This window comes from Rhyacophila brunnea, unplaced genomic scaffold (assembly GCF_057557595.1).
Source record: "Rhyacophila brunnea isolate RB1 unplaced genomic scaffold, BYU_Rbru_1.0 scaffold_16, whole genome shotgun sequence".
In the NCBI taxonomy this organism is placed as follows: Eukaryota; Metazoa; Arthropoda; class Insecta; order Trichoptera; family Rhyacophilidae; genus Rhyacophila; species Rhyacophila brunnea.
In genome coordinates, this window is record NW_028232816.1 from 2,881,203 (window position 1) to 2,901,802 (window position 20,600).

The 20,600-nt window shown below is 34.9% G+C and overlaps 1 protein-coding gene across 1 annotated transcript in view; it reads right to left on the minus strand.

Annotated features, from left to right (window-relative positions):
• The window catches only part of LOC147074209 (integrin alpha-PS3-like), a 45,133-nt gene extending 26,704 nt beyond the window's left edge, over positions 1-18,429 (minus strand). The window contains exons 1-7 of the mRNA XM_085944020.1: positions 17,775-18,429; positions 7,798-7,937; positions 5,616-5,725; positions 4,932-5,058; positions 2,826-2,981; positions 1,646-1,759; positions 1,446-1,534 (exon numbers count right to left, since the gene is read on the minus strand). Coding sequence (XP_085800146.1) covers positions 1,446-1,534; positions 1,646-1,759; positions 2,826-2,981; positions 4,932-5,058; positions 5,616-5,725; positions 7,798-7,937; positions 17,775-17,956 — 918 coding nt within the window. The 5' untranslated portion in view covers positions 17,957-18,429. The remainder of the gene's footprint in view (positions 1-1,445; positions 1,535-1,645; positions 1,760-2,825; positions 2,982-4,931; positions 5,059-5,615; positions 5,726-7,797; positions 7,938-17,774) is intronic.
• Between the last annotated feature and the right edge of the window lie 2,171 nt (positions 18,430-20,600).

Consider the following 20,600-nt stretch of genomic DNA (forward strand, 5'->3'; position numbering starts at 1 on the left):
TTTTATAATGCAATTATTATCTTATTTGTCATAATAAAAAAACACTCATTGACTGGAATTTAAATTTGAACTGTTATGTATTTGTTTATTTTTATGTATTATTATTTGTAACTAAATTATGTATTGTCAATGCTCTCGTGGTGCAGTGCGTAAGGCGCTGGCCTTCCATCCCGGAGTTTTGGGTTCGATTCCCGGTGAGGTCAAAATATATTTACATAATCTAATATGTAAATTCCTCAAGCCTGGGAGTTTTACCACTATTATTGCGCTTCACGTCCTGTTGTGGTGTTTAAATTGATGAAAGCATTGTACTGCTGCATATCATCGATTTTAGCGACCTGGGTTTCACCTTTTGGAATCGTCAGGATCTATATCTGGATAATATGGTAAATATACAATAATCGACACTGACTAGAGTTATTTTTGGTTAAAATTTGTCACAATTAAGTATGATGCCTTTAGCATAGTGGTCTATGTACATGAGCACGAAACCCGAGAGATGCAGGTTCGATCCTGCGGGGTATCTTACTTTTTTTGAAAAAGATTTTTTCTAGTGGTAGTTTCCAGTCTGGTAGCTCTCCAAAACCCATCATCGACACACCCACTTGTAAGAGACATTTTAACACTGTCAACACAGCTTCGAATGATAGGAACAAACCCCAGATTCTTCTGGATAAGAAGTCACACAGGGATAGCCGAAAACGAGGAAGCTGATAAATACGCCAAACAAGCCACAACAGACAAAAGACCTTTAACCTATACACACTTCCCTCTGAGTTACGCAAAACAAAAACTAAACGAAGATACCATAGAGCTATGGAACCACAGATACACAACATCCGCCACAGGATCAATAACGCAGAAATTTATTCCAAACATAAACTGTGCCATCACTCTTGCCAGGAACTTAAAAATATCACACGAACTCACACAGATACTAACAGGCCACGGATCGGTGCGAGCTTATCTAAAAAGATTTAAATTGAGGGATGACGACTGTTGTCCATGTGACGGCAACACATCTCAAACTGTGTGGCATGTCATCAACGACTGCCCTATACTAGAAAGGGAGCGATGGACTCTCAGGACTCGATGTAGACAACATAATCACGAAATTGACCTCCAAAAGCCTCACGAAGCACTAAGCAATAGAACAACACAAGAACACTACACAAAATATTTAATCCTGGCCATAAAGAAAATTAAAGATATAAATGGAGGCACCTAATTAGCCCCACATCAATGCAACTAACCCACCCAACCACCTTGTACGAAAAAGCAAGGGTATGGTTATTATTAAAAAAAAAAATATATATTTTCTCAGGGTTTTTTCAAAATTATGTTTGTTAAATACATATTTATCTTTGAAGCCGATTTATTCAATTTGGTCAGTGGTACACTCGCATTCTTCCAATCCTCAAATCTTCAAATATAATACACCTTACCTGTCCCAAATAATTTGCGCCCCTCGGTGCTCCAGCCACATACAATTTTCGGTGTCCCGAGTGAAAATGACCAGAATCCACGCTGTATCCTGCAATGCAATAATTATAATAATATGTAAATAGTCTTGTTACCGTCTTTGGCGCAAACACTACCATATTATTGTTGTGAAGTTTACCAACTTAATAAATGAAATGCTTACCGAAATATGAAGATTCAGTGAGGTCAGGAGAGAAATATGGATTTGGTATGATCTGCTGAGAAGTATAGATGGAATGATCATTCTGTCTTCTTATAGCGTATCTTATAACGGAGCCTAAAAAAAAAGATGGTGTTAAAACTATCAAGAATGTAGAGGCAAAATACAAATACAATATAATAAACTATTTTTTTTTATTCAACGAATAATTCACATGATTTAAGAATGTAACATTACATCCACGGTGGCCGTGCGTCTTAAGCTTTGGACTATCACGCCGTGGGTCCCAGGTTCGAGTCCTGTGTTATTATTACGTTCATCTGCCGCTAATGGCATCATCATGCTTATCACAGGCTGGCAGCGGTGAATATTTTTACAATAGGTGACAGCAACATTCATGACGATGTACTTCCTATTTTCTTGCAAACGATTTTTTCCATCCGGTAATGTTGAACACCTACGATGGCCGCGTGGCTTAAATGCCGGCCTATAGAGTCGAGGGTCCCAGGTTCGAATCCTGGGTCTGGCAAGTACACATATTGTTTTTCAATTTGTGTCCATCAGGATATGGACCTAATAGGTTGAGCAAATGGCTGACATCCATTTCTCGTAAAAAACAAAATCTGTTAATACAAACCTCTACTCTGTGGAGGCCCATATGATCCTATTTGGATCGGACATGGTCGAAAGAAGAAGAAAAGAAGATTCTAATAATTATTGAACATACATAATTTTGAAAACACTTCTGAGAAAATATAATATTATAACCAATAGTAAAAGTCTTTTTAAAAAAAGATACCCCCCGCAGGAATCGAATTTGCATCTCTCGGGTATCGCGCCCGCGTAGATAGACCACTATGCTAAAGGAGTCATACTTAATTGTGACAAATTTTAACTAGTGGCCTTTTTAATACTCACTGAAGTAGCTCAATATAGAAAGCGCTGTAAGTGATGTAAGAATTATTATTAGTACACTTTTAGCTTATTGCGAAGAAGAAAAAGTGTCATATCTAAAAGGAGAGCCGATACATTATTTAAACACGCCTCTAGCACATGTTGCCACCATCACTGGTACGTCACTGAGAAGTCTTCTATATGCGACTACAGCGACTTTTTGTTATCGCCGATTTCTTGTTGTCAGACAGTATGGTACAAATTCGCTGATATCCAAACTAATGCTTACCAGTCCACACGTAAATTCCTGGAGCTCCCATAAGAAGTTCTTTTCCGTCACTGGTCATTTTGGCTGATATACCGGCTTGTCCGTAAGCATAATAATATGTTATATCATCTCGTGATGTCGAGGCGGCGCTGTGAGGTACCGAGAACCCTTGTCTCGCTGTAAAAAGAATTACAAATATGTCATCAATAATAGTATACCAAACTGCATCGATTATACGATCGTATCTGGAAATTTGTAGATATGCAGTTGGCCAAATTACAGTTCATCATGAGGTGTTGTATCGGAAATATATAGCCGTATAGTATTGCGAACATATTTACATCAACACCAGAATACAAAGAAAAGACAGAAGAAAATAGGTAGGTAGGTAAATTAAAAATACAATCATGTTGTATATATTAAATTATATTTATATATTATATATAAAATTCTAATAGGTGCTCGTAAGTATCAAGTCGTACCTATCGAATTGATGTTCTTCTCAAATCTAATAAAATTGGATCATAATGCTTCAAATACATTATGATGGACGTCGGGAACTGTCATGCTGTCACGGTGACAAATTTAGTTTATGGTTTCGACATGCTAATTTCAATTAATTTTAACAGTTTCTACGTGTGCGTACGTTAAAATTACTTGCGATATTGCAACCATAGATAATATTTTGAACAGAACCCAAGCTGCAGACCAGAGATAATAAACAACATTCTTATAGAAAATACATAGTGACAACCGCTAAAAACAAAACACATGATTTTGACATGAGTCGAAAATGTGTAGGCATGTAGAAAATGATAGAAAATGTTCATTGGGTCATGCGGGTGTTGTTGCAGCGCGGTACACGTGAGGTGATCTCATTGTTGTTCTGGTGATTTTGGCAGATTTTTTTTTGACAATGTTCATTTAAAGCAGGGGAGGGCAAACTGCGGCCCGCGGGCCGCATGTGGCCCTCCGGGTATTTTTTTGCGGCCCGCCATCATTAATTGTACTTCTAATTACGAATAACTTTTTTTATAATTTTTTAAAAAATATTGAAAATAGATTAAAATTTGAAAAATTTGTTGTTTCGTTAATGTATTGTCTCAGTACGTCTTCCTTGGGTCTCGTCTCACACTATGTAACCACTATTTTCTATGTTGAACATCGTGACACATTTAAATACTTTTAACTCTGCGTTGCAAGGAAAAAAAATATATGCCCACGATATGGTGAAGAGTTTGAATGGATTTCAATTAAAACTCAAGTTGTTCCTTCGACAAATATCGAATAAGAACGTGGACCAGTTTCCAACTTTGAAGTTGCTGAATATACCAGAATATAAATTTGAAGTATGTGGTAAAATTATTAAAGCTCTGAATGACGATTTTTTACAAAGATTTGGTGACTTCCGAAAAATTGAGACAAGTTTAGAACAGTACGCGATCCATTTTCAATAAATACTGATAGTGTACTGACAGAGCTACAACTTGTGATTATTGGTCTGCAGTGTGACACTGATTTAAGAGAATTACATCGTCGTGAAGATATAATATCCAAATTGTACAATGCCCTTAATTCAGACAAATTCGAACAACTTAAAGATTATGCAAGAAAAATGGTCGTTGTTTTTGGATCAACCTATATATGTGAACAAACATTTTCGATCATGAACCTCAATAAAAATTCTTTACGATCAAATATCTCCGATGCCCTTTTACAAGCAGTTTTGAAAATATCAACCACAAAATGAACACGTGAATTTGAAAAAATGTACAACACTTTCATTATTCTCATTAATTTTTTTGTAATGTTTATTTTTCGTGATAATAGTGTATATCTAAAAATGGTATTTTACTTGCGGCCCGCCGCTCATTTTGAATTCTTGAATTTGGCCCTCCATCCAAAAAGTTTGCCCGCCCCTGATTTAAAGGTTCAAAATACGCTATGGGATGGGAGCATAAGTCTGATAACATTTTGAATACCAAGAAAAACGACATTACACACTTTTTACTGTAATGGCTTACTGTGACAGCACATAACGTGATCACAATGTATTTGAACCTTAACTGTTGAAAATCGCGGTGACTGAGATAATGTAATTTGAATTGACGTCAATAACTAACTTACGTTGATCTACAAGGGGATTCAACATTCCGACTCTTTGCATTCTGTCGGTATCTGACATTGTGTAGCATAATCCATTCGCCAAGTGATATCCAGAATATAGTTGATTTATCCATCTGGGTGCACAGGCCTAAAAAAAATAAAGATTTATGTTAACATTACAACTTAATCTTCTTGTATAACACAAGATGAAATCTAATTTCTAAATGAGATGGAAAATTTAAGAGATAAACTCTTAAATGTAATAAATATAATAGGCAAAATAAAATTGGACATAGCGCTACTTGTACCTCACTTTTTAATTTATTCCGCATAAGGCACATATTTCTGTGACAGTGTCTTGAGTTTACCAGATGCTACAGCATGGGAGACGCCCTTTTCAATATTAAATGTACCCTCATTGGTTGGCTTAAACAAGCGCGAAATCAAACAAGCTTTAAATAATATGAAACACGGACTTGGCGCTCTTTGTAATAAATCGAGACTTAAAATATTTTTTTTTATAGGATTAGTGGCGTTTTGGAATTTATAGATCAATACATATTGTGTAAAATTATACAAAGAATACATGCGTATTTTTTTTTCGATTTTGACCAACTTATCGCTTTTTGGAATTAGACGCCTCAAATATCCAAGATTGCGACCAAAATGGCCACTGTGTAAAAATTATAATGAAATTATTCTTACCACCAATGTTTCATTATTGTTGGGTAATCCATCCATCGCCATGCCCAGCCACATTTCATCTTTTCTGTGATGGTATGCTTTCCCATTTGCAATATTATGTTTCACGTTTCCTGTAAACAACGTATCATTAATTACTCATTTAAAAAAAGACATATTGTGTTGATACCAGTGGTGAAGGGTGGAGGTAGGCTGTTAAGATTCAACATAAATAGTGCACGCTAAACTTTGTCAGTCATACTTATTTGTTTTCATTGAATTAAAAATACAATTTGTAAGTGATGCTGGTTAGTTTTTAAAATTCAATTAAACCCTGCCTAAACCAAGCCATAAAACATAATATGACGAGTTTGGCAACTAAGGGACTCAATTGAGCGTCATAGTCACAACATAAACATAGACCCCTACAAACCAACCCACCCTACACCACACTCAGTCTTAATCAAAGTGTATCACAAGGCCCTATATTTGGATGTAAAGCATCAGCAGTTTTTTTACGCCCTGTAATGTCTCAGGAGCAGATACCCAAGTCTTGGGCCACGCTCTCAAGTAAGCTTTGACTGAGTTTATTGAGTTATCCACGTCATTGCTACAGAATAGAGCCAAATATCAATGTTTTGAGGCAGGGTACTTTATGATGGCCAAGCCATATGTTATGTCTACTCCAAATTCGATAACGAGTGGGTCAAACCTTATCATTTACCCTTCGACTCTCGTCGACGGCAGGAAACAGTTTGCATTGTTTTATTCATTTTTGTTAAGTTCGATCTCGCCTGAAAGATTTTGGTAGTTCTTATTGCAAATTCCTATAATTTTCTAACCTCTAATTTATAATTTATTATGTGATTATTCTGTTATAAAGAAAGTGGATTAATATCCGTAACCTATAGCACATAAAACCCAAGTAAAACAAAGCTTGCCGACTGCCCTCATACACCTAGTGTATGCGCGTTACATAAAATTTACGTGACAAACTTTAATGCATTAAATTTTACTGTTTAAAATTACTCAAAATATATCGACTATAGAAAGGAAAAAGGGCGTAACCCTCAGTATTTCAAAATAGGTTTTATTTGAATAATAATATTGAACACGACAATGCATGCCGTGTTCAAAGGATGTTACTTGCAAAAATACTGAATTATTATGTAAATTAAGCTTAGTTTTTTAAAGAAGGAAGTTAACCATCATTTTCATTGGTTTTTATTTAATTATCTCAATAATTAATATCGGATTGGAAACATAAAATACCAAAATAATTATCATCTTATGTCTATTGTATATTCTAACTAAAAACTAACTAAAAACGTTTTTGTGCCTCCTGTAAAATTTTATTTGTATGGATTAAGTCCTTTTTCCTTTTAACATTCGATATGCTATTATGAACATTGACTAATTGACTGAACTGAGTCATAAGGATTCCCTGATTTTATTTTAAAAAATTTGGTCACCTGTGTAATATCTGGCATATCCACAAACTTATCACTAATAATTTGTGGTTTTTACCGCAAAATATTTATTATTTTTTGAAACAAAATTTTGAGATCCAGACGTCGGTAGGTGCTTGCAATCGAGTACATTGGTACCTTGATTACAACCACAAAAACCGATTGCCAAAAATGAACACAACTTGTTAAGCGCTTTGGTTGTATGAATTACTAGCTAATTTCAATATTAGATAGGATACTCTTAACCCAATTGATAAATTTTCAAAGATTTTTTTCAAACGCGTATGTTTTTAAATTATGTATATTTCTCGAAATATATTTTTGCTTTCTGTAATTTACTCGACTTAATAACTCGTTTACACGTACATGGATTTACTGCCGACGGCACATATTATTGTGACCATGACAAGAAAATACACGTGTAAACATGTATTATCATGCAAGTTTGCTTGCATGAATCGAATCAAAAAAATTCGTTATGCGACAGTTGTTTTGTTCGATATCTGCGCCTGTGCAGTAGAACGATATTGGCTAACCTGCCGGCAAAAAAACGATCTGCACCGCGTAAAGACTCATTTTGAGGTTAACCGATTTTCACTACCTGTCAAATAGTACTATAAAATGACAACATCGCGTCTTGCTTACTCTTGAAGAATGAGATTTGCGAGACAGTCAGCCAGCACTAATACGTATAAACAGTTATTGTCACGATAACATGTACAGGCGCTATAACTCACCACTATTGTCCAATATTTTTTGCTGGCACTTGTTATCTGTCCCGTCGGAACGAATTTGACAGAAATAAATGGCACCTGGGTCCTTTATAGCAGCATTGTCTCTGGCAGTTGACTTATCCCGTGGAGCTCCGACTACCAATCTAAAAAAGATAATAATATAAATCCATTAATATCCGAGCGTTTGGAGTATAGTAACCGAATCTTATGAACTTTTAGTATTATAAGACTTATTGGCAATTTTGCTACATTTTAAGTGCGGTTGGATTGGTAACAATATTCATTAAAAGGTAAAATTAATATTATGTATACTGGCATAATGAAACAGCATAGCGATGGTCTAGCGCTACAGACCTCCACGTACCTAAAACCACAGCCTTTTGAGAGTAGGTTTTGTGAATATGTTTCAATTTTCAGTTCATAGATGGTGTGAATGTCAATTTAAGATTCTTGGTGTATTTATTTTGTCTATAATATAATAGGTAAAAATCTTGCAGATATTTTGAAAATAAAAATAAAAAAGGATGCATACTAAGTCCGCTTAACCCTTAATTATTGCCTGGTTTTCACCTCTCAACAACAAACTGTATATATTTTTTGTGTGAATGAAATTTTATTTAAAAATTTGCAGTTCTCTGCAGTGGAAAAACTGTGCTGATAAAATAGTTATAGTTTTTATTCACTGGTGCCACTGTTAATTTATAATAATATATTATCGATTATTAAAAGGAATATGTGAGTACACTAAAGGGCACTTTGCGTAAGGGGCCATCCACATATTATGACGTCACACGATTTTGGCTATTTTTTAAATCCCCCCCCCATCATCAAATTTTGTCGCATAACCTTTTACCCCCCTTTGTCTAAACTGTCACATTTATGATAACCCCCCCCCCCCCTAAAAATTGAAAAGCAGATTTTTTTTTTTATATTTTTTTTTTCGACCATGTCCGATCCTAATAGGATCATATGGGCCTCTATAGAGTAGAGGTTTGTATTAACAGATTTTGTTTTTTACGAGAAATGGATGTCAGCCACTTGCTCAACCTATTAGGTCCATACCCTGACTCACACACAAATTGAAAAACAATATGCGTACTTGCCGGGCCCAGGATTCGAACCTGAGACCCACGGCGTGATAGTCGAACGCTTAAGCCTCGCGGCCACCGTGGGTGTATACATATCCTTTAAATTTTTGGTTTATTTTGTGGCATCACATTTTCTCTGACCCCCCTTCGTCATATTAGGTATATCATGGCCTCCATATCTTGAGGCGGGCCCCCAGGCTAAGATGTTTGGCGTGCCCCCCTACCTATCGCTAAGGGTAAAGGCAGTGTGACGCACTGTAGTAGAGTTTTTCAAATGGTGTACGCGGTAAAATTAAGGTGTATTTTTTTAGATTTTTTGTATTTTTAATATGTAAATCCATTTGAATTATGGAGTTGTCGAGTATCGGCACACAGTTAAAAATTGCATCGTACAACCAAATATTTTAAATTATTAATAACATTGACGTAAAATTTTTTCGGCGATTTTTTTTACTATTAGAGCAAATTTGTGATCTGTGTTTATCTCAGTTATCTGGTCGACTCGTGACGCCGGGCACTTCCTGAGCCCGGGCCCCCAGGCTAGAGCCCTGTCACCCCCCCCCCCCCTTTGTCGGGGCCATGAGGTATATCATCACATTATATCAAACCCCCCTAGAGCATGACGTCACTGGCCATATTTAAGAGGAGAGGGTAAAGCCTGTTATTAAATTAAATTTAACTAAGAATTATTGATGTTTTTTTGCTAAAAATCGTGAATGAATCATTTATCTTTCTTTGCATAATAATATTGTGTTACTACCAATGATGTTAACACTTATAATAATAATAATGCGTGAGATAGCTGATGCTGAATCACTTTTCTATACATAAACATGACGCGACATCTCCACCTCTAAACTTAATAAACAATAACAATAATATTACTATTATGCTAAAACTTAACCGGCCAAGCTAAGTTAAGTCAGTTAAAGTTGTCAGTTAAACTGATATGTTAACCCAACCGTCCGTGCAAGTCTAGTTATCGTGATCATGGGGTGACAGGGGTCCATCCCGGCATGGCAAGTGAGATCAACACACACAGTGATGTCCCTAGACATAATGCCGCCCCTAGGCAGTGCCAAAATGCCGCCACATTTGAATACGTGTATTAATTAAGGCGCTAAGTACCAAAAAAAAATAAAAACTGACATTTTTATAGAAAAATGTTCTACAACGCCAATAACTTCAACTATACTCTAAGTGCCTCAAGCAAGTCAAAAAAATACAGCAAAATAATTAAACCTGTCGACGTTGTAAGTCCGTTGGCGTGTTTTATTTATAATGGTGTAAGTAGCACTGCAGTGGTCAACGGAATTCAATATAAAATAGCTGACGATGGTGTGTTGACACTTGCGAGTTCTGAATACCTAAAATTATAGAAGCTGCCGTGATTGCTTCACACTGTAAAACTACATTTTTCAAAAGGTCTGCTTCATGAAATTTTACTGCAATGACTCGATATTTTGTAACTACAGGCAATACTACTTTTTGGTACTTAGAGCCTTATTTAATACACGTATTCATTTTACATACAGTACTTTATATCATCCTTTCATGACTTCAATATTATTTAAGAAATGTGTTGTATGGATACATTACTAACATTAAAAAAACCCTTTTACTTACAGTTGTTTATCACTAAACTTAGCATATTTTATTGTGTACCACCAACAGATTTCGAGGTAAACAAATGTATCTCCATTATGAGCGTTAAATAATAATAACAATAAAAATATATACATAGTATAATATAACACGAGAAAATAATATGCTTGTTTTGATAAATAAATAAATTTGATCTTTTTCCATTCACGAATGCCATAAGTTGAAAGTACCAAAAATCACAAATTCGTCTCTCCTATAAAGTTGTCATTTTGGATATACCGTAGTTTACCTCTGGTATACAGAATTTGATGTTTGATATAATTAATGATAATTTTTCATGTACAATTTTATTTTTCCGATTGATAAAAAATGCTATTTATCCAATATGACAAAAGGTCACATCATATTGTTACTTGACTACCACAAAAGAGGGGCGCCATCGGTGGCATATTCAAGTGGATTCAATAATTCAAGTGGATTTATTAAAAAATACAAATAATCGAATTGATTTTACTACGCGGAACCATGGGGTTCCTCTGAATACTGTTTGGGGAACACTATTGTAGAACATCACACTGCCCTGAACGATACTTCAGTGAAACGGCAAATAATTTTCAACTATAGGCGCCACGAAATTTTGGACTCGCTGGCAGTCTGAGAGCGAACGTCGAGGTGTGAATACGTCAATTTGTTTCGTGATGGCGACGGGGGTATTAATTCATAAATCGTGTAAAGATTACTAAAAACGTTTCCCATTTACTTTAAAAAGAAAACATGTCAATGAATATTATCGTCTCTGTTCTGGCAGAACACACTAACTGGAGAATACTAGTTTTGAGTAATTTGACTTTGAAGTTGTTAAAATATTTGAAATGGTCTACCATCAGCGCTCGAAACGGAATATTTTACGAACCGGAGCGCTCAATATTTTATGAAAATGTTAACATAGTTATCTAATTGCTTGTGTATTTTATAAAAATAAGCGTGTTATGCCGCGTCCAGACTGGGAACAAGTTGCTGGCAACCTCATTAAATTTAGATTAAAATAATTTTTGGTCAAACAAATTTTGATAATTATCGTGAAATTTAATGAGGTTACCAGTGTGGACAAACTTTTAGATTTTTACGTTAAATGGCAAATCTAGCTCACTGTCAAATTAATATGTCCACGAGACGGAGCGATAATTTTGCTCATTTTACGAACCGGAACGGCGCTCCGGTGCGTTCCGGTCCATTTCGAGCCCTGTCTACCATGTGAGTTTATTAAGTAATCGTAAAAAGGATGACTTTAAAATAAAGACTGTTTATTTATTAAGAAGGTTTCCAGACGGTAATGTTTGAAATAACATTGGTACTAACCCAATATTTCATTTTTTCGAATTAGTGTCTTCTGCCAGAACAGTGACGATATTATTATTGTTACTATTAGAAAATAGAACATTAAATGGACGCATGTTGGATTTATATGAGAAATTATATTTTGTTCGGCATGTGTCATTTGCACCGGCGACCCGCAATCTGCGCATCGCCTAGCCACGATCTTTTTAGACCATGCCTCAACTGAGGTATAGCCTTAACGTTGGTTAGGCCAGTGGTCTCTAATCCCCGGTCCGTGGATCAAATCGTACTTTCCGTCGACAGTAAAATCGAAACAAAGGAATAGACTGGAGTGAATCCAGCACTTCGTCTGTCAGAGCAGCACTGCAACCAAGAATATCCAATATATTAGCAAATATGAAACAGCAGGTTTCGCATTAGTTTGTTGAACAAAACCCATTGTTTTTGTTGAATTTTAATTGTATCAGACTGTTATAATATGTATATTTGTTAGTTATAGTTATGTCCATCTATCACAATATAAGATTAAAAAAATATTACGTAAACAACCATTTTTATTTCAGTATAAGTGGTCCGCGAAATTTTTTTCCTTTTTTTACCGGTCCGCAGGTGTAAAAAGGTTGGGGAACACTGGGTTAGGGGACCCGCCAAACATCCTGGTCTAGGGGGCCCGCTTCAGGAAGTGGGGGCCTACGAATTTATGACAGAGTTTATTGGGATTTATCGCAACTGTTTATGTATATGGAAAAAGAGTTATCACCACTTCGCCAAGAAGCTTTCCTACAATGTTTAGTTCGACCAACATACGAAAAATATCGAATTACTTACCAAATATGAAAGTAGGTTTTATTGTAACCAAGAAAGAAATTAATTTAGGTAGCTATTCCAGTCAACATAGACTCTGAACCAGTGACGTCCCTAGACAAAATGCCGCCCCTGGGCAATGCCAAAATAACGCCCCATTTTGTATAGAGTATTTTTTATCATCCGTGCACGTGTCATTTCTGGTCACCATGGACGTCAAAGGGCAACGGAAGTAAACTAGACATCGCGAACCCGACAAAAAAATACAGTCATGTTAAACCTGTTATGTTAATTAATACATTTTGCTTCCAACCAGTGAACTGGATTTTTTTATCAAAAGATATTTTCGTTATTACGTACTAAGTTTAGGTAGATATTTCTATATCTACCAAATGATTCTCTTCAATTTGCCGCCCTTTGAGTAACTGCCGTCCCCAAGCGACGCTCAATCTACCTACCCCTATGGGACGTCACTGCTCTGAGCATTTAGAATCTTTGAGTTTGATATATAATACTTTTTTTTAAATTAGTTTGTATGGTAATATAGGGTACATATTATTTTATATCAGTTGCCAATACCATATTGAAGCGGACGAAACCGGTCCTAGTAATTTGAAAAATATATGGAATAGGTACTGTTATTTAAATTCATAATTAATAAACAATAATTAGGTATGCGCAAAACAGAGCATTTTGTAAATTTTTAATATTATTACTCCGCTTTGCAGCGCTGTAGCGCCCTATCTATTCAATATATAAAAAAATATTTAAAATAAAAGTTGTAGATAATTATATTTTATACAAAATTGGTAATAACTATTTTTATCGTTGTTCGTACTGGTGAATAGATATTGTGTAAAACCCGTTTTTGTGCGTCATTTTTCCAAGATGGAGGCGGTATAAGGTCGAAGGATTGGATTTTGTATTAGGACTAGGGAATCCAATCCCGAGCCAAAATTCTGATCCCGGGATTTCGGGATTACAATTTGACAATCCCGGGACCGGGCAATTTTTTCCATTGTTAATATAATTTTTTTATATTTACATATAGCATTGATAAAATCGGTCAAAAATAAATCTAGTATAATTTATAATATTTAAGACATTTATTGTTAATGTTGTATATATACGTTCAATCTTGGAAATACATAAGTTTAATGGAGTGAATAATATTAAATATATATATTTAAATAATAATGTGAATTAATACGAGATTGCTGTTTCTGATAGTAAAGACTTAATGAACGGATTAGCGAGATTTAAAATAGTAAAGCAAATAATCATGGCGTACTTATGGCCTTTCCGCTTCATACATCTAATTAGTCAGCCAAATATGAAACTGCCGTAAAACGTATGAGATCATGGTGGAATAACTGTGTTACAAGTGCGAAGCATTGTTTTTTTCCAATCTTTCTCATTTTTAATAATTTATGTGAAAAAATAAAATGAAACGGCAACTTACACAAATAAATGAAACTTCATTCAAACTCAGTTTATTTCTAATGTAGTTATTTTTTATTGAAAGTATTTTTTCTGTTATATTTTCGATTTTATTTTATGTTCCATAAAAATTGATTAAAAAAATCAATCCCGAAATCCCGGGATTATGTTTATCAATCCCGGGATTCATACGTATCGAAAATATCTCGGGATCCCTAATTAGGACCACAAACCATACAATCAAATAAGCAGAACAACTTTTGTATGATAAGCCCCGGCAAAATGGCAACGCGCTGTATTGTGGTATTGATTTTTATACCACTTTTCTAATTTATTTCGATTGAAATAATATTATTTCTTCAAATATATGTTGTACTTACTGCATTACATGTCTGGAAAGTTGTTAGAAAAATAACATTTGTTTTTAGTCGATAAATAATATATACAATGCTGTTTCCGAACTGAACTGACCAGTGACGTCCGGTAGGCAAACGCAGGGGCGGCATATTATAAAGAGCGTCGAACGAAGAAACGAATATAAATATTACAGATTGTTGAGGCACGGTCTAAAAAGATCGTGGCTAGGCGATGCGCGGATTGCGGGTCGCGGGTGCAAATGACGCATGTCAAACGAAATATATTTTGTCATATAAATCCAACATGTGTCCATTTAATGTTCTGTTTATTGTTCTATCAGTAACAATAATAATATATTCATTGACATATTTTCTTTTTAAAGTAAATGGGTAACGTTTTTAGTCATCTTTACACGATTTAAGAATTAATACGCCCGTCGCCATCACGAAACAAATTAACGTGTTTCCAGATTGACGTTCTCTCTCCGAATGGCAGCGACTCCAAAATGTCGTCGCGCCTATAGTTGAAAATTATTTGCCGTTTCCCTGATGTATCACCTTAAATTGAAAAATAACCGAAAAATAAAAATGCCGACAACATAACTATTAATAAAATTCTTGTATTCGAATACACATTATACTTCATTATATTATTGTAATGGCGGTTTATTGCACAGGCGACACTATTCAAATTCAAATTTATTTATTTTACAGACCATTTTTAGACATTTATTTTGAACATAACAAATTATATATTCAAAGCGTTCACGACATGGCATAAAAAAATAACTGTTAACAATTGTTCAAATAAAATACAGGCCAATGTGAGTGAATAATTCCTTACAACGTACACCTAAATCCACCCTCACGTAAGTGGAATTCATCAATATCCAAAGCGATTTGATTTAACATAGTTATTGCCCTCACAATTGGCATTACTAATGGCAGGTTAGTTCTGCACCTGATTCCTAAGACAATTACCAGAGACACAAATGCTTCCAAACCTGTCGGCGTCAGAGATCTCCACGCACCTAAAACCATCACTGTTTTAGAGTAGATTGGATGTACATACTCCAATTCTCAGTAGATGGTCGCAGTAGAAATAAGCACATTTTGAAAATAGCCTATATATTGGATTACTTGTTAGGTTTGGTTAACTTAGATTATCATTTTTTAACTTTAATTCATGAATTTTGCCGAAATCGGTTTCCAGTAAACACACTTGTACCATACCATTTATTGTTATGTTATAAGCATGGCCCCCACATCCTGAGGCGGGCCCCCAGGCTAAGATGTTTGGCGGCCCCCCCTACCTATCGATAAGGGTAAAGGCGCACTGTAGTAGAGTTTTTCAAATGGTTTACGCGGTAAAATTAAGGTATTTTTATAGATTTTTTGTATTTTTAATATGTAAATCCATTTGAATTATGGAGTTGTCGAGTATCGGCACACAGTTAAAAATTGCATCGTACAACCAAATATTTTAAATTATTAATAACATTGACTTTTTTTACTATTAGAGCAAATTTGTGATCTGTGTTTATCTCAGTTATCTGGTCGACTCGTGACGCCGGGCCCTTCCTGAGCCCGGGCCTCCAGGCTAGAGCCCTGTCAGCCCCCCCCCCTTGTGGGGGCCATGGTTATAAATATCTACTTCGGTACATAATAATATATTTTTTTCATTAATATTTTGTATACAATTTTGTAGACAACATACCTACATAATAATTGTAACACATTTCGGCATATCCGAGTCATAAAACATAGAGTTTGGTTAATGACGTAAATCATATTATTGAAAACATTTTATCCAAGTTTGGCATTAACCATGTTATTCGAATTATTCTGTCCTCTAATCGGCTATTTATAAGGCAAGGTATGACTATAAGAATTCATGAGACATGCCTATTAACTACACGTGATGCAACCATATTTTTCTCAGAAAACCGGTTCTGTTTAAATACAACTGTTAAAATAAGATATTGTGGATCTTTGCACAACGTATTCTGAGATAGGTATTATCACCTGCATCTATATTCTATATTATACTTATGGCGACTTCAAGCGCGCACACAGAAAAATGTTATTGTGACAGTTAGTCGAAAAATTATCAATAATACTTCATTATTTTTAGGGCGGCGTGAGGGGGCGCAGTAAACAAAATCTAACTGCGCATCTATTCTTTACACAATACTGCTATCGGCGGCTATCGAGGGTAGTTTTTCATATTTTACAACGTTTTTCTTAGCTCGTATTCTTATTTGTCCGGTGCTTCTTTGTCCCCCCATTTTTTTATATGGTATTTTTTATCGTCCTTTCATGGCTCCAATATCTAAGAAATGTGTTGTATGGATACATTACTAACAAGATATACACCAGTAAAAAATACAAAATAAATTTAGATATAAAAAGCGAATAAATGTAATATAGGTAATTAAGCTAGACACCCAAAACACCCAGAGTCTGAGGTAATATTTCGTTGATATTTCTGACTCATTTGGTTTGTACCATTTAGCAATACACAGAGTTATTATTTTGATACCATTTTTACAACGCTATTATTGTACAACATGTATGTAAACAAAATAAATTTAGCTATTTCTATATAAGAATTCCAAATGATTCTCCTCGATTTGCCGCCCTTCGAGTAACTGCCGCCTAAAAGCCATGCCCAATATGCCTACGGACGTCTGGACCTCTCTGAGTGGGGGAAATGGGACGACTGGCCTGTCGTAGACACGTGTAGACGAAGTATTTTAATCAGTTTCTATCCCACTACTTAGTAGTTTAAATTTATTTTACTCTTAACATAATGTATTCTTTATCGTGGATTGAGAAATACCATGCCTAAGGCTTTATATTAAATAAAAAAAACTCTTTTTTCGTTGGAACTTAAACATATGCACGATTTAATCATTGTTTACGTCTGCATATTTACATTCTCACCAACTATTAAATCATTATATAATCATTGAAATATAAATAATAATATTGAATATTTTTTTTAAAGTACCTATAAGTACCTAACATCTATTTATTTTCGAATTCCGTGGCGTCCAGTTGTCCAGTGCTGAGTGGGGGTTCAAACCTGGGTCAAAACCTGCGAGTGCGGTGAAATGCAAAGCATGGAGCACCTTTTTTCATGCAAGACTTTCCCAGTTAGCTGCAATTTCGACGAGATCCTACAAGCCGAGAAAAATGGCGTTGCCTTCGCCAACTTCTGGAGTGACACATTGTTGCTATTGAAGACCCGACACGACGAAGAAGACATATGTATGGGGCGGTCCTGATCATGACATAATTTATGGACAACTTTACCCTTAATAATAAATTAAACCGGAATGCTTACAGGGGGTGTTCTCCAGCTCTGAGTACCAACGAATATCCAAAATAAGAACTGTTCCGAGACGGCTGCTCGGGTGAGAAGATTGTCCTCGCATTCGTATTGTAACTAAAACTTTCCACAGATTGTAAACAGCTGATCAATACGCCAATTGTCAACACCGATGATAACACTGAATTCACCTCCATTGTCTTGATTTCAAATAGTATTTATTATAATTAATAACAAATAAGTTCTTCACATTTCACTTAATTTAACCATAAAATTATATTTCAATTTAAGCCTTTCATTTCCACTAATTTCACGTTTATAACATTCATTTTTTTAAAACACAATAATAATTATATACAATAACAGTTTTCTTAGTTATGGCTGTTATAAGAAAGTTGTTGATAAAAATAAGTATTAACCTGTTATAGTTAAAATTCCTATAATAATCGGTACCTAATGACTAATATTTAATAGGTAAATAAAAAAAATCTATCTTCACTTCGATAAGATTTATATCCACAACTTTCCAAAAATTGATAAACTTTTTTGTCTTATCAGTGGCACTTAAAAATATATTTTAGTCAAAATATTATATAGTTTATAAATATTATTAAGTTCGCGTTTGCTACACACACGTACGACCGCCTTGAATAATGAATACTGTCTGACTAAATCGTCCGAGTCTGAATTGAATCATCAATCGCAATTTTTTAGTTTCTCAAGTGTTTCCAGCGATCGGTAACATCTGTATTAAGAGCCATTATACCAGCATACATACACAAATGAATAAATAATTACAAGATAAAAAGAATTGCCTGAATCTATCCACTGCTGGATGAAGGCCTCTTCAAGCTGCTTCCACTTCTCTCGGTCCTGTGCATTGCGTTGCCACGTACTTACGCAGAACTTTATCATTTCATCTATCCAGCGGCCTCGAGGTCTACTTTGCGGACGTTTTGTACTTCTTGGATACCACTGGATGACTAGATTTGTCCAACGATTGTCTCTTCTGTCCAGCCCATCTCCATTTAAGGTTTTTAATAAACTCTATTACATCGCAAACCCTTGTCTGCTTCCTTATCCACTCATTCATCTTTTTGTCCTTTCGCGTTATGCTCAGCATGCACCTCTCCATACCACGTTGTGCTACTCTAAGTTTATGGATCTCTCTTTCACTTAGGGTCCATGTTTTACACGCATATGTGATCACGGGAAGCACACACTGATTGAACACTTTGCGCTTTAGGCACAGTGGAAGGTCACTTTTGAAGATATTATTCAGGCGGCCAAAAGCACTCCAGCCTAGCTTTACTCTCTTTTTATATAAGTACTACGTTTTTAAATTTTCTATTGAATCATATAAACTTGACAATTCTATGTAAGTATTAATGATTTAGGACAAATAAGGCAATTGTCAACAAATCATTATTTTGCAACAAACAAAATATAGAATACTGAAATTTCATTTCGATTTCCACAGTAACGCACATAATTTAGTTGCTAGGACCACCCCCTTAGCAACCAATAATAGTGAATTAAATTACGGATTTCTTCCGAAATAACTTTTCATACAAAACAGAATTAACTGAAAATGAATTCAATTATACTTAAAGATGGCTAAAAGTATTAAAAGAATGCATTGGCATGGGGTTCTGATATACATATTCTTAAAGTTTCAAATGTCTAGCTAGTCGGGAAGTTAGTTAAAAATCGATTGCAAGATTTGTACTGGATAAACAACCACCGGACAAACAAGATTACGACCCAATAAAAACGTGGTAAAATAATCGTCAAAGTAACATGGCCAGCGTTACCAACTTCTTGCCAGATCTAGCATTTTTCGGTTGGCATCTAGCTTATGGCGTTTTTATCAGCGTTTTTATGCTTTTAATAGATTTGAATGTGCTGAAAATAAGCTGGATATTTAGTTTATTTATTCAGATATTTAATGAAGGTAGGTCGGTACTTGAGAAATAAAACAACACAATGAAACAATATGAGCATTCTTAGCGTTATAGTGATATAATAGTATCAGTTATTATAATTTAATGTGTGCTTAGGAATGTGGCATTGCATTGACGATTATCAGAGATTCCACTCTCCGATAATATTATCTAGTTATTAGTTACCAGGTTGTTAGATTAATCAATATTTTTTTGTCAATTTTGAAATGAGTTTCTGGGAAAATGTGGTGTGATTTCTTGCACTAGGCAAAACAGGTACCTATTGAAATTTTAATAATATGTCACAGTATAGGGTAATACTCATACATTAAAATTTTAATTAGGTATTAGTATTATTATATTTTAATTAGTATTTTATTCGATTCTGGTAGATACCTACTTATCTTATCTGAAGAAAGTATTAATACTTTTTTTTTTACATGTAAAGATTCTTGTGGATTTAAATTTTGTACTATTCCATTTGAGTCGTTTTTTGCGACCCGGGTTTCGCCTTTCGGCATCTTCAGGCGCTGTGTACACTCACAACGGATACTATTAACTCTAACTTATACAACATATCAATAAAATAAAGTAGGTAAAAACTTTAAAGGAACCAATATAAAAAATATAACAAACAAATTATAAATAGTTTAAGTGTTTGTAAAAAACCCCCTACCTTATCAATAATAATACACTCGATATGCGTATAATAAATCGTCAAAACATAATAATGGATCATTAGTACTTATAAACAATAAAAATGCTACACTCGAGAGGTATAAAATCGTCCATTCTGGGAACAGTGGTAAACAGTTACGTCCCGTGGGGGTAGGCAGATTGAGCGTCGCTTGGGGGCGGCATTTGTTCGAAGGGCGGCAAATCGAGGAGAATCATTAGG